Consider the following 13,398-nt stretch of genomic DNA (forward strand, 5'->3'; position numbering starts at 1 on the left):
TTGTCCTAGGATAAATGACCGCTTGATTAGGCATTTAACTAAACGTAGGTAAACAATTTAGATAGGTCTTTTTCACAAAAACATATTAATTAAATAAAGTACTGATTAAGTAACGGTTATCTATTGTAATTACATCGATTTTAACTGCATTGTATTTTTAAACAGAATTTTCAAATAAAAAGTTGTATCAAGATAGATTTCAAAGAATAAAATGGTTAATAAAATATTTGATGAGGAAAATGAACAGCATTACAACATTACGATTATTTATTCTACTGAATGAAGTAAGTGGCAACACTGAAAAGCAGAATTGATATTTATTGAAAAAAAAGGCGGGCAACTCTAAGAGCGCGGTTCTTTTAAAAGTATCCTCCAAAATTTTAATTCAATTAATTTGTTATTTGTGCCTAAATATTGTGAAAAACTATTGTAAAATAGTAGAACAGCAGTCTTTAGATCAGTGGTTCTTAACCTTTTTGACATGAGGGACCACTTTAACTAAAGTTTGTCTTGCCGGGGACCACCTCATCGGTTTACCTAAATTGAGAGTTCTTTGATAAAGAATACAAGTATACTTTATAATTAGCACTCAGTTCTTTATTATTTAGCAAAAAAAACTAAAATTTACAGATTTAATTTAATGAGATTTTTGTGACTGCATTTTTGAAGTCTGTTGTGTACTGCTAATTTCTGTAGTCTGGTTCAGTACTACCTTAAATCTAAACGCATGTCGGCAGTTGTAGGTAAGCAAATGCAAAGAAAGATAAACATATGCCTATGTAGTTTCCAAAAATGCGCGAGCGAAGCGAGCGCGAAATTTTTATCGGACTTAAACCAAATATTACGTAAAATTTAGCCCAAACGTACTTTTTGTTTGTTGACAAATGCAAAAGTAAGGGCATATAGTTTTTGAATACGCGAGCGAAGCGAGCGCGAAATTTTAATTATTTTTTAAGACTCAAAACCAAAATTACGTAAAATTTTGCGAAAACCCGCGCGCGCATAAATAAGTCGATAAAAATAAAGTTAGTTAACGTATAGCAACGTCGCGAAGCAAAGCTTCGCGGACCACTTGGAATGCCTCCAGGGACCACCAGTGGTCCGCGGACCACCGGTTAAGAACCACTGCTTTAGATGGATGGTGACGTGGATGGGGGTGCAGATGGACCCCACTCTAAGAAGGCGGCTAAGCGGCAAATAGATCCAGAGCAGCAGCAACAGCGGCAACAGGAAAGTAGTATTTTGCTCTTTTTTTGAAGCCTAATTATATAAAGCAATACCTAGAACATTCAACCAATACTGAGTTTAAAGTTTATGTTGAGTCTCTGGATAAAAAAGAGTGAATTGGAAACAAGAGTCCAATTTACCTGGATTATATATATTCACAACAGAAATAAAGGGTGTGGTGACTCTGTAGAGAGTCAACCCGAATAAGATTGTTGTTGTATTTAAATTGGCGATCACAGCTAACAACTTCATAGACAACTCTGTTTTATTGGAAAAGTAAAGTTTAAAAGCATCTATACCGGCAGCCCAAATAGAGAAAATAGGAGCAATCCGTTTTGTACCTATTAACCAAGGAATTGTACTCCAAGCTTTCCTCTCACTTTGAAATTATTGCAATACGACGTTTTACAAAGAAGGTTGGGCAGCAGCGAGTTCCTCTACAAACTGTTAGTTTGACCTTTTTATCTAATAATCTCCCTGATAGTGTACAGTACGATCTATTCTCGTATAGGGTACTTGATTATGTTCCGCCTCTGCAGCAGTGTTACCGCTGTTTTAAGTTTAATCACTCGGCTAGAGTTTGTAATGGTAGCCAACGTTGTAGTTATTGCGCTGGAGAGCACTTATACACAGAATCTGAAAAGCCTAATGAACTCTGCTGTGCCAATTGCAGGGGAGCTGTATCTAGATCTTGTCCTATTAAAATTCAAAGAATGTTAGAAAAGCGCAATAAAATTACTTACTCAAGTGTTGTTGACAAAGAATATATGAACAGAATTTTCCAACTAAGTATAACTAAAAATGTAAATAAAAAAAAACTAAATATTTTGTGAATATTAATATAATTAAAACCACACCTGAAAAATTGTACAAAATGTAAATTAAATTTGCGCCTTCATCTGCACATAAGGTAGATAGTAGCTCTACTTCTAAGATTAATAAATTACCTGTAGTTCCCACTACACAAGCTCCTCAAATTAATTTAAAAGAGCAACTAATAAATAATACAGATTTAAACTCAGCAATTATTCGCACTGTACTTGAAATTAGCAATAAGGGTGATGGGACTCCAATGAATAATAAAACAGTTAACAATATGTTACATAAATATCTTTCCTATAGCACCTTATCACAGTCACAGTTACGGATAGCACAGTTCAATATACAAAACGCATATAATAAAAAACCCTTATTAATAGATTTTTTTGCAAATGAAAATATTGATATTTTTCTTTTACATGAAACATGGTTTAAAAACAATAGATTATTTAATATTTCTGGATACAATTTACAAAGTTAGAAAAATATTTTAATTTTCATAACGATAATTAAAAATAGGAAATTTCTCTTAGAAAAGTTTTTATTTCAGGAATTTTCTGCATCTTTAAATTCACGTGAAGATACAACACCTGGATTACATGGTTTAACTTAAATTTTAATTAAAAAACTTGATCAGTCAGTTCAAAAACTTTTCTTATGGCCAGTTTTTTCATCAAAAGTTAAAGTTAAAGTAATGTCTAAAGTTAAAGTAACGGTCAAATTCGTTTTTTCAAGGCTAAAGTGACAGCAAAATTAATAGAAAAATTGAATTTAACCGTTACTTTAACTTTAGTCATTACTTTGACTTTAACTTTTGATGAAGAAACTGGCTGTTAGACATTCTTAATAACTTATGGATGAAACAGATTATTCCCGAGTCATGGAAAACTCAATGTGCAATACCTATTTTAAAGACAGTGCCGCCCGATAGTGCTAATTCCTACTGACCTATTTCATTATCATCTTGTCTAAGTAAAATATTTGAGAACATGATAAAAACTCGGCTTGACTGGTTTGTTGAACACAATGACATACTACCAAATGTTCAATATGGCTTCAGACGAGGGCGAAGTTGTGCAGACAGCTTTGTTTCACTTGTCTCCGTCTGAAATATGCAAAAAATAGATTAGATATAATACAAAATAAGGGCCTTAGGATCATATCAGGTGCTATGTGTTCTACACCTACTAGAGCTATGGAAGTAGAAACAGCAATAATGCCATTATACTGCGCAGATTACTTTTAGCTCAACGCTTTTGTTTAGAATTATTATCCTCTGACAATCAACTAGTGATGAAGAAAATTTTGCCTTACCCTGTTCAATCTAGTGCTCCTGAGATAACCGGTGAGGATCTTCTTTTCCACCCAGAACTCTCCCAAATACTCCTGAGAATAAAAAACAAGTTAGTAAAATATTTTCTGATTCTTTATGGCCATTATTCAACACAATTTCACATTTTATTTCAACTACCAAAATCACAATAGGGAATATTATCTATACTAATATTATAAAGAGGAAAACTTTGTTTGTTTGGTTGTAATGGATAAACCCAAAAACTACTGGACCGATTTTAAATATTCTTTCACCATTAGAAAGCTATTTTAACTGTGAGTAACATAGGCTATATTTTATCAGGCGTCATTTTTAGGGATCCAGCAGAATACCAGCGTCTGGTATTCTACCTGACACATGCTGAGCTGGACTCCCATTCGGTGCAAACGTAAGACACTGCAGCGCGCCGTTAATCTCCGTTTGTATTTCATGTTTCTCCTTCTACCCACTTCTTGTTTTGTTTTATTTTTCTTATTGTGTATCTTTGTGGTGTCTTTTTGTTTGTCTGAATAAATGTTTTATCTATCTATCCCGGTGCGGACAGTAGCTCCCACGGGACGCGGGTGAAACCGCAGGAAAACAGCTAGTAAAATATATACTGATGGGAGTAAAGGAGAGTCTCATGTTCGTAGTGCTGTTTATAACCCTCAGATTAATTTTGTACAAAGATTTGTGTTAGATAACTAATTCAATAGATGTACCTAAGTATTGTGGTTAAGACTCCTTTTACTGTTTGTTATACTGACATCAAAAAGAGAAGATCAAGAAGACCAAGAACAGAAAGGAAAATGGTATGGAAGCTTACAAACGGACTTACCTAGAAAACCCTGGTATTATCAGCTAAAGATTGCGAGTAGAGACTTCATTACAACACTGAACAGACTCATGTTTGGGCATTACACCGCACCCGCTCATTCATTTGAGTAGATTCAACATAATTGAAGATGCGACATGCACTGCTTGTCGAAAGTTTCCAAGAACACCAGAACATATTAAATTATTTTACTTGTGAAGAATATAACCTCCAAAGATTTGTGTTATTACTTGAAAGCGAGCTTTGTGACATAAATGATGAAATGTCAACAAATATTGAATCCCGCCGCCTCAACGTAATTGCTGCAAAGAAAAGACTGCTTTATACAGCTATATAAATATATTAAAAATACCATTGGAAAAATATGAGAAAAACAGAAGATATGATAACAAATAAAAAAATAAAAAAAATAAAATGAAGATTTGGCTCAAAGGCTAGAAGGCCATGCCATTAAAAATTATAAAAACAATTGATATTTATTTTGAAAATGGCGGAAATAGATAGTTCGCTGTCTACGCCTGTCAAACTGCGATGGTTTCCTTTTCCTGAATCCAATTAAATCAAAATAAATAACAACAACATAAAATACAAGAAATCTTTGGTGAAAAATATTCCATCAAAGACTAGTAAATTGATGGTAGGATTTGTGTTTGACTGCCTATAGAAAAATTAATAACATAGTTTCAAGTTGACGATGACGAAAATGCAGTATTGATTTTATTCATGTGAAGTGCGAACTAGTTGTTTATAGTCGTTGGATTATTGATTTTCCGCGCTATACACTACCCTGCACCCCTGCACCCTTCCATGCACCGGCCGGGACGCTCGCAGCTTCGAGCGAAGGCTAGCTCAATCTAGGGCCTCAGTCGAGCTTCGGGCGCCATCGAGTTGGTCGCCCGCTTGAGTGCGGTTCATTTTACCTGTGGAAGAGTTAAATCATTTTGTGAAGTGCTGAATTACAACAAGATGGCAGGAGGGGCCTGTATTAGAAAAGGGATCTACATAAACGAAATAATGCCGGAGGGGTTCTGCCGCTGCTGGAACGGCGACGACGAGACGGAGCCCGGTAACCCCGACTGCGGCTGCGGCGAAGAGCTCGGTATCGTCGAGTGGCGGTGGGCGGCCCCCAAGCGAGCTCCAAAGTGGGTCGAATTGTACGAAGATCAAAAGCAGGTGGTGTTCCATCCCCTGTACAGCTCTGGCACTGCAATCGTCAAAGGCAACAAAGCTTTAGAGACCAACAGGCACTACTACTGGGAAGTGAAAATGCTCACCCAGCCATATGGCACCGACATCATGGTGGGCCTGGGCAGCCAGGAGGTAGGTGAATCTTTCCGTGACTACACGTCCTACCTTGGTGGCAACGAGCACTCTTTTGGGCTCTCATACACAGGCGCTATCTGCAAGAATGCCAGAGTCGTTGAGGACTGCCCCGGATTCTGCAAGGGGACCATCATTGGAGTGATGGTTGATATGTTCCTTGGCACACTGGAATTTTATCTAAACCGTGAGCCTCAGGGATTGGTGTTCACGGGTCTCGGACGGCACAAGACATGGTACCCGATGGTATGTTCAACAGCTGCTCAGTCCTCTCTGAGGCTTACGTATGCCTCCTCATGGACTACTTCTCTGCTGATCAATGCTGCCAAGGTGCTGGCTGCTTCTGTGACTGGCCGCCTCCTCTTCAACAACTTGCCGCCTGGCCTGGCCGCTACAATGAAGAAGGAATTCTGGATTCCGCTGCGCAGCGGTGGCATGCTTGACAAAGAACTTGCTAAGGTCGAGCGCCACATTCGAGATAGAATAAAGGACAGAAGATGGTAAAATAGGGCCCCTAATGGCACACCCCTTCCACGTGTGCCATTAAGCCCCACAGAGGAAATGCAGCTGATCTACGCCAACAACAGAGTTGGCCTGCATCCGATCTTCTTGATGAACACCCTGCTCTTCGGGTATTAAGAATGCAACATTCAGGTGTGATGACTGGCATAACAGCAGTGTTATGTGTGATCGAATTATATTGAAGGCCTCTTTATGGCCAATCGGAAAAGAAAGACTGTTTAAACTTAGATTTTAGAATATATGTATTACTGTCACTATGACTTTCTATTATGATCTGAGCAGCAATAGCCCAATGGCATTGTGGAAGTTAAAGTCCATTGAACTATTGACGTGTCCCCCTCCTGTCTCCAGTCAATGTTGCTGGGTACAGGTGGGCTTACAAGATTACTAGTTATATGAAACATATCCCTAGTAATCAAAGTTTTAAAAACTTATTGGTGTCTAATTTTATCATTATTAATATAAGTCTGGGTATTTATTAATCTGATCTTATTGTCATAATTATGTCTACACATAGGATAAACATTCAAAATGGTTATTGTAAAACTGTGTAGGATAAGTTTGCAAAGCTGCAATAGAACAATGTTTGATTTGTTTTAACCAGATCCATTGAACTATTGTGGTGGACCCCCTGTGGGTTGAAAAGAATATTAGTAATGTTTTAAAAAGGCATTGCTAGTATTCTAACTAATTATATAAAAAAACTGCGCGATTTAACTTGCTGTATCGCCATGCAAATTATCTATGTCATGGCAACGGGATACAATCAGAATTTGAGGTGTTATTTTGCATGATTACCGAGTGACAGCACAGGTCTTAAGGAAATTTCAATGTTATCAAATAATGGATTATGTGTCTAGTTATATCATTATATCAATAAGGTTATTTACTGGAATTCTTTAATATAAGATTCAATTATTATCTCTCAATGTATGTTGCCATTAGGGCTAACATTTGAATTATAATATCATAATAATATAATCAATTTGAAGCAGGCTGAAGCTATCCTGGTCAATTTAAATATAAGATTCAATTTACTCTGTCACTCATATCACCAATAGGGTGTATATTCGATGGTAATCTTTAAATAATTATGTGTGCTCATTGGATTAGTAGCAATAGCTCAATGTTATTTGTTTGCATGATCCGTTGAACTATTGCGCCAAACCCACCGGAAATGTCAGCAATCATTGCAACTCTATTGCTAGCATTCTTATATTTTAAAATATAATTATTGTCTCTTTGGTGTTGCAACGCATTTGCGATTAATTATACTGCTACGCGTAAAAAATTGCGTTATTCATTTTGTGCTTGTCTGAAACCCCTTTGTGTCTTCCCTTCTATTTGTTTAAATGTCATGCTATAGTTATCGGCACGGATATTGAGCCCTGACCTTCACCTGCGCAGAAGCGATTTATTGGTTTATTGCCTTATGTGTACAGTGCGCAAAGCGATCCCCACTCTTCCGCCGAGAGCTCAATATCCGTGCCGAAAACTATACATTACATGATATTGTGGAGTAAGTATATCTGAACGTTATCCTGAAGGCGAAGGATTTATCCAGAATAGTCGATGGATAGCATGACCCGATGTGGAATGGCTTGGTCGATGATATCAGGTATGATCGACGTTGACCGATACTTTCTAACGTGTCCTAGCCTAGATGGAGTATCCATTGATCTGGTAAAAACGATTATCTTGAAGGGTACATAGAGAGGTCTTCCAGGTAATTGGGTGCAGACAGGTACGCCAGCTGCAGCTTGAAGTAGGTAATGAATGCTAATTTAAAATATCCCTTGCCTGAGGTTTGGGCGCCAGACTCACAAGCTAGCGATCAAAATTATAGGGGTTGGTTGCCAGGCAACTAGGTACCCAGTAACAAATGGTCCTGCATCCTTGCTGCGCGTTGCAAAATTATCCTTGTTGCCCCTTGCAATTTCTATGCAAGCTTTCTGCGCACTTCTACCCTTTGACTGGTCACCGCGGAGGACAGATAGGGTGCAGTATTATTTATTTCGGTGTTTCTTTTTTTGCATATTGAAAACTTGCAAAGACATGACACCAAAGTTTTGTTGAGTCTGTAACCAGTTTGATGCAAAAAGTAAAGACTTCGAAAGGATCTGTCGCCAGTAAGACCTATTAGGACAGCGGTCGTACTGACAGAGCTACATGGCAGGTGTCCACAATTTTTCTGATTACAATTACTGCTGTTTCCAGGTGTCTGGAGAATTTTGTACTGCATACATGATATCTATATCATCATTATCCTTTTTATCGCCCCACTGCTGGGCACGGGCCTCCTCTCACACAGAGAAGGATTGAGCGTTAATCACCATGCTTGATCAATGCGGGTTGATGATATCAGATTTATAGTCCAGGTTTCATCGAGATGTTTTCCTTGACCTTTTAATCAGCCATTGGTGTCTAAGGTACACACAAACTTACTTGCCTGACCTAGAAACGAAAGAAGAAGATTCTTTCGTGTCGATGACATGTCTTACAGTGAGACTACAGTTTGTCAGCCCAATATGCCGCCACAGCGAGAGCACGGTCGGACGTGCTCATCGTACACACTTATACTTGAGAGGTTGATGCTCTACCCACTAGGCCACCACGACTTTTTACACAGATATTTATAGTATCCGTACCAAATTCAGCCATTTTATTGCGAAAGCACCTAAATTCTCCAAACTACTTTAAGCAAACGCGGTGGTTGCTCCTGGGGCCCGATTCTCTTAATTTTACTTAAGCAACATACGATTCACGTTCGACTCGATTCGACTGAGATCCAATCCCGACTCGATTACGATTGAAGCGTATGTGGCATTCCGCTATTTTTTCTTTGAAATAAACGTTTTTATCCTTTTCTGTCATTCAATAATGAATCATTTTGTCTGCAAATGATTTACGATTGCAAAATGACTGTACAGCAAACTACCGTATAGACCAAAATCACCAAAATAGCAGACCAATCGCACACCAATCAAATGTCAATCGAATACGATTGGTCTTTTATTAGTAGCAGAATACCCGATATGGTTAAAACTGCTATTGCGATCATATTGCGACTCGATTTCTATTAGATTTTGACATTATTAACTTAGGAGAATCGGGCCCCTTATCTCTAATTTTTTTTCTATCTTGATTAAATTATTCACTGAACAGAAGACAAGATATACTTTGGGTACCTATTTCTAGTAGGTAGTATCTAGGTAGGTATATAATGTAATGCAAGAGAGGCCATTGTAGAGCAGTTCCTGACGAACAAAGTTTTGCCATTTTGAATAAATAATATGATTTAAATCGATAAAAGTTATTTCTGTAGCTAGCAGAGACCTCGGTGATGTTCCACAACTAGCTACTTAAATGTTTGATAAGGTGGAGCTTGTGTTCTAACATCTTGACATGATAATGATAGGGTTTATTTATAGTTAGTAGTTACCTACCATGCCATGAAAAGAATATGCTTAGTACCTGGACTGCTTAGGTTCTGAGGTTCCTACAAAAGATTAAACAGGGGCACGATTCTGCTAATTTTACTTAAGCGACATACCATTCACATCCGACTGAGATCCAATCACGACTTTATTACGATTGAAGCGTAGGGTATGTGGCATTTCGCAATTTTTTCTTTTTTTTCTCTTCAAATAATATTGTTTGCAAATTATGTACGACTACAATATTATTGTAGAGCAAACTACCGTATCCAACAGGTATCTGTGGAGATCAAAGGGGGAGGCCTATGTTCAGCAGTGGACGTCCTATGGCTATGATGATGATGATGATGAAACTACCGTATAGACCAAATGGCAGACCAATCGCACACCAATCAAATGTCATTGGAATACGATTGCAATTTTTTAAATCGGATCAGTAGCTGTTCCTCAGATTAGCACATTAAGGGCGATAACGAACGAACTCCTCAGATTCATAATATTGCTACAGATTAGGGAATAATCTACTTGATCTTTTGCTTAGCTTTCTTTTTATGTCCATCAGGATTGAGGAGCCACTTTTTGTATCTTAATGAAATTTTGTACTTATTTAGTAGTAAGTTAAAAAGTATTGTAGGCTCAATCTTGGAATTTGTAGTATAATAGTTCAAAAGTTATATGAACACAAAGGTGGCTCCTCAATCTAAATATTTGGACTGAGGAGCCACGTTGGAACACAGAAAGTATACGATGTACATTCTTGAAAATTTTGTATGATTTAGTAGTAATTGAGCGCAATGAGTACTAAAAATTTAATTCCACTACCTTTAATATTTAAGAAGATACAATACTTTTAATGTGGCACCTTAACCCATACAATGAAAGTGTGAATTCCCATGAATCGTAAGTGGCAAATTCAAATTACATCCCATAAACATTTAGTAGTAAGTGTGCCTGAATTTGTAGTACATAAACAAAGTAGCAAACCTGAGTGAATTTTGTAAAAAAACGTATTTTAAGTGGCTCCTCAATCCTGACGTTTCTGAAATGAGAAAATGCTTGAGCTACCTGAAATCGGAATGGAATAAAAAAAATAAAGACACTAACATTTAGTATAAATTTCTACTAAATATACATGCACAAATGAAAATTGTATGTATTCAATATCTGATAAAAAATCATCTTTTCCATATTCCTTAGGACGTCGCCATTAAGGGTGACCATGTAATATGAAGAACATCAGGATAAATAGCTCTCAGCTTTGCCGCCGTGCTCTCGCTGTGGCGGCATATTGGGCTGACATAGTGTAGTCTCAATATATGACATGTCATATATTCGAGATCTTATTCTCATTTAGTACAGCTGTCAATTTTACTAAATGTGCATGATTTTTCTAAAATGTTTTGATGTAACAAAAATGTTCATCAATCAGTTATTAAAACTGCAGTATCAGTTTCCTGAACATCACTTGGAAAACTTGCTATTCAAAACACCGACAAAATTTCTACTAGAAATTAAGAAATTAAGAACAAGGTTTTAACAATTTACTTAGCAATTCTCCAAAATTAAAATTAAGAATAGATACACATGCTTGGCAAAACCTTTTGATGCTAGTAATATTTTGACGACCTCGATTGCGCAATGGTCATCATGCCGGACCGCCGAACCTGAGGTCCCGGGTTCGATTCCCGGTTCGGTCGACATTTGTGTGATAAGCATGCTTGTTGGCCGTGGTCTGGGTGTTATGATATGTATTTATAAATATGTATATATGTAGCTATATGTAGTTTATCAGTTGTGGAAACTCTTTACCAAAATAAATAAAATATGGCCTAACACAAGGTAGCTGCTATCAACCGTTAAGGAGTTCCCTTAACGCACTTTGTCTTCATTGTCAGGTCTGATATGGTACTCATAACATATTTCGGTGTAAAGATCTCGTTAATACGAAGCCAATGATCCCAAACATTTGGCAGTTGCTATATACCGATACGGAGTTCCCTTGATTTTCTGTCGCCTCCATCATCAAGTAAGATCCAAACCTTCATAGTCATATCACGAATAACCTGTTAGCTATGGGACAAAACTGCGAGTAGAAAGAAAAAAAAATCATTTCGGTCCAGGCGTCTTCGAGGTAGCGAGTAACAAAGAAAATAACAAGTGACTTGAGAACCAGCTCCTTTTTTTTGAAGTCGGTTACAACAACGCAGCAAATATGTTTCATATGTAATGCTGTCATTATTTAAAAAAAATGCGAAGTATCGAATTTACGGACAATGAAAATCAAATCCATTGCCACTACGAAATACTAGGCAGTATGGTCGTAACACTTTAGCCTGCCCTATAAAGGGCAAAAAAAAACAGGCGCGTTTTTTGAATTTGGAACATTACACCGCTCCAGCAATGTAGAATGACAAAGCAAGTTTATTGAATAGGTACTTTATTAAGTAAGATTATTAAATACTTTTGTATTTACCCAATAATATTTTGTCATTCAAGAGGCGGAATAGCCATAAATGTGTTTGCCTACAGAGGTTTAATAAAAAATTGGCGGCAAAGCTGAGAACTACCTATTTATCCTGATTTTTATTCATATTACATGGTCACCCTTAATGGCGACGTCCTAAGGAATATGGAAAAAATGATTTTTTATCCGATATTGAATACATACAATTTTCATTTGTGCATGTATATTTAGTAGAAATTTATACTAAATGTTAGTGTCTTTATTTTTTTTATTCCATTCCGATTTCAGGTAACTCAAGCATTTTCTCATTTCAGAAACGTCAGGATTGAGGAGCCACTTAAAATACGTTTTTTTACAAAATTCACTCAGGTTTGCTACTTTGTTTATGTACTACAAATTCAGGCACACTTACTACTAAATGTTTATGGGGTGTAATTTGAATTTGCCACTTACGATTCATGGGAATTCACACTTTCATTGTATGGGTTAAGGTGCTACATTAAAAGTATTGTATCTTCTTAAATATTAAAGGTAGTGGAATTAAATTTTTAGTACTCACTGCGCTCAATTACTACTAAATCATACAAAATTTTCAAGAATGTACATCGTATACTTTCTGTGTTCCAACGTGGCTCCTCTGTCCAAATATTTAGATTGAGGAGCCACCTTTGTGTTCATATAACTTTTGAACTATTATACTACAAATTCCAAGATTGAGCCTACAATACTTTTTAACTTACTACTAAATAAGTACAAAATTTCATTAAGATACAGAAAGTGGCTCCTCAATCCTGATGGACATTTCTTTTTATAATAAAGGCATCTACCTACTTCATGTATTTTATGTTGTCCTGGTACTTGGTGAGCAGTTGCGTCGGGAGATTGGAATACTTAAGTTATACTCTTTTGGTACCCTCATGGTGAGCAACGTCGCCACTCGGTAATTGGTAATGTATTTCAGGCAGAAAGCAACGATGTCAGTAAAGTCAGTGACAAGTACTGACTTTCTCCACCTCTGCCAGGGTTACGCGTGTGTAAGAACTGCAGGGTTAAATTATACATAGAACTTCTGGTGACTCTTTATGCACCTATTTGGAAGAGGCGTTTGGACAAGACGGTGGAATTTTTGTGTATGCACACTTCTTTTTCCTCGAATACTGCCTTAGGGATAGTTCGTATCTGGCAGAACATGCGTCGCGTAACGTCGAAACAGACACACATATATATATATATATATACCTATATATAATAGAACATTCAATCATTCACACCTAACCGATGCATGATGCGTCAGTGCGTCAATCATATTTACGATACGCTCGACGCATTTTCCGTCAGAAATGAACCTTCCCTTACTTTTGCTTAAAAAAATATCTACGGGGGCGTGGAAATAATGCAGCAGGTAACATAGGTCGGTATGGATAAACAATAAGGTACCTGTATAGAAAATGAAACGACACCA

The 13,398-nt window shown here is 37.1% G+C and overlaps 1 protein-coding gene and 1 long non-coding RNA gene across 2 annotated transcripts; one reads left to right on the forward strand and one right to left on the reverse strand.

The window, feature by feature from the left end:
* Positions 1-2,052: 2,052 nt before the first annotated feature.
* LOC124645116 lies at positions 2,053-4,496 on the reverse strand. Its single transcript, XR_006986158.1, has 3 exons — positions 4,197-4,496; positions 3,361-3,432; positions 2,053-3,151 (listed from the first exon to the last, which is right to left on the reverse strand). It is a non-coding gene; the product is annotated as an uncharacterized LOC124645116 (long non-coding RNA).
* A 134-nt stretch (positions 4,497-4,630) lies between these two features.
* On the forward strand, positions 4,631-6,604 carry LOC124645115 (SPRY domain-containing SOCS box protein 3-like). The gene has a single exon (XM_047184862.1). The coding sequence runs from the start codon at positions 5,160-5,162 to the stop codon at positions 6,015-6,017; it is 858 nt and encodes a 285-aa protein (XP_047040818.1). The 5' UTR covers positions 4,631-5,159; the 3' UTR covers positions 6,018-6,604.
* The last annotated feature ends 6,794 nt before the right edge of the window (positions 6,605-13,398 follow it).

Source organism: Helicoverpa zea, chromosome 31 (genome assembly GCF_022581195.2).
Source record: "Helicoverpa zea isolate HzStark_Cry1AcR chromosome 31, ilHelZeax1.1, whole genome shotgun sequence".
NCBI lineage: Eukaryota > Metazoa > Arthropoda > Insecta > Lepidoptera > Noctuidae > Helicoverpa > Helicoverpa zea.

Coding starts and splice junctions, on each gene's coding strand:
- LOC124645115 (XM_047184862.1), top strand. CDS start 5,160: ATGGCAGGAGGGGCCTGTATTAGAAAAGGGATCTACATAAACGAAATA.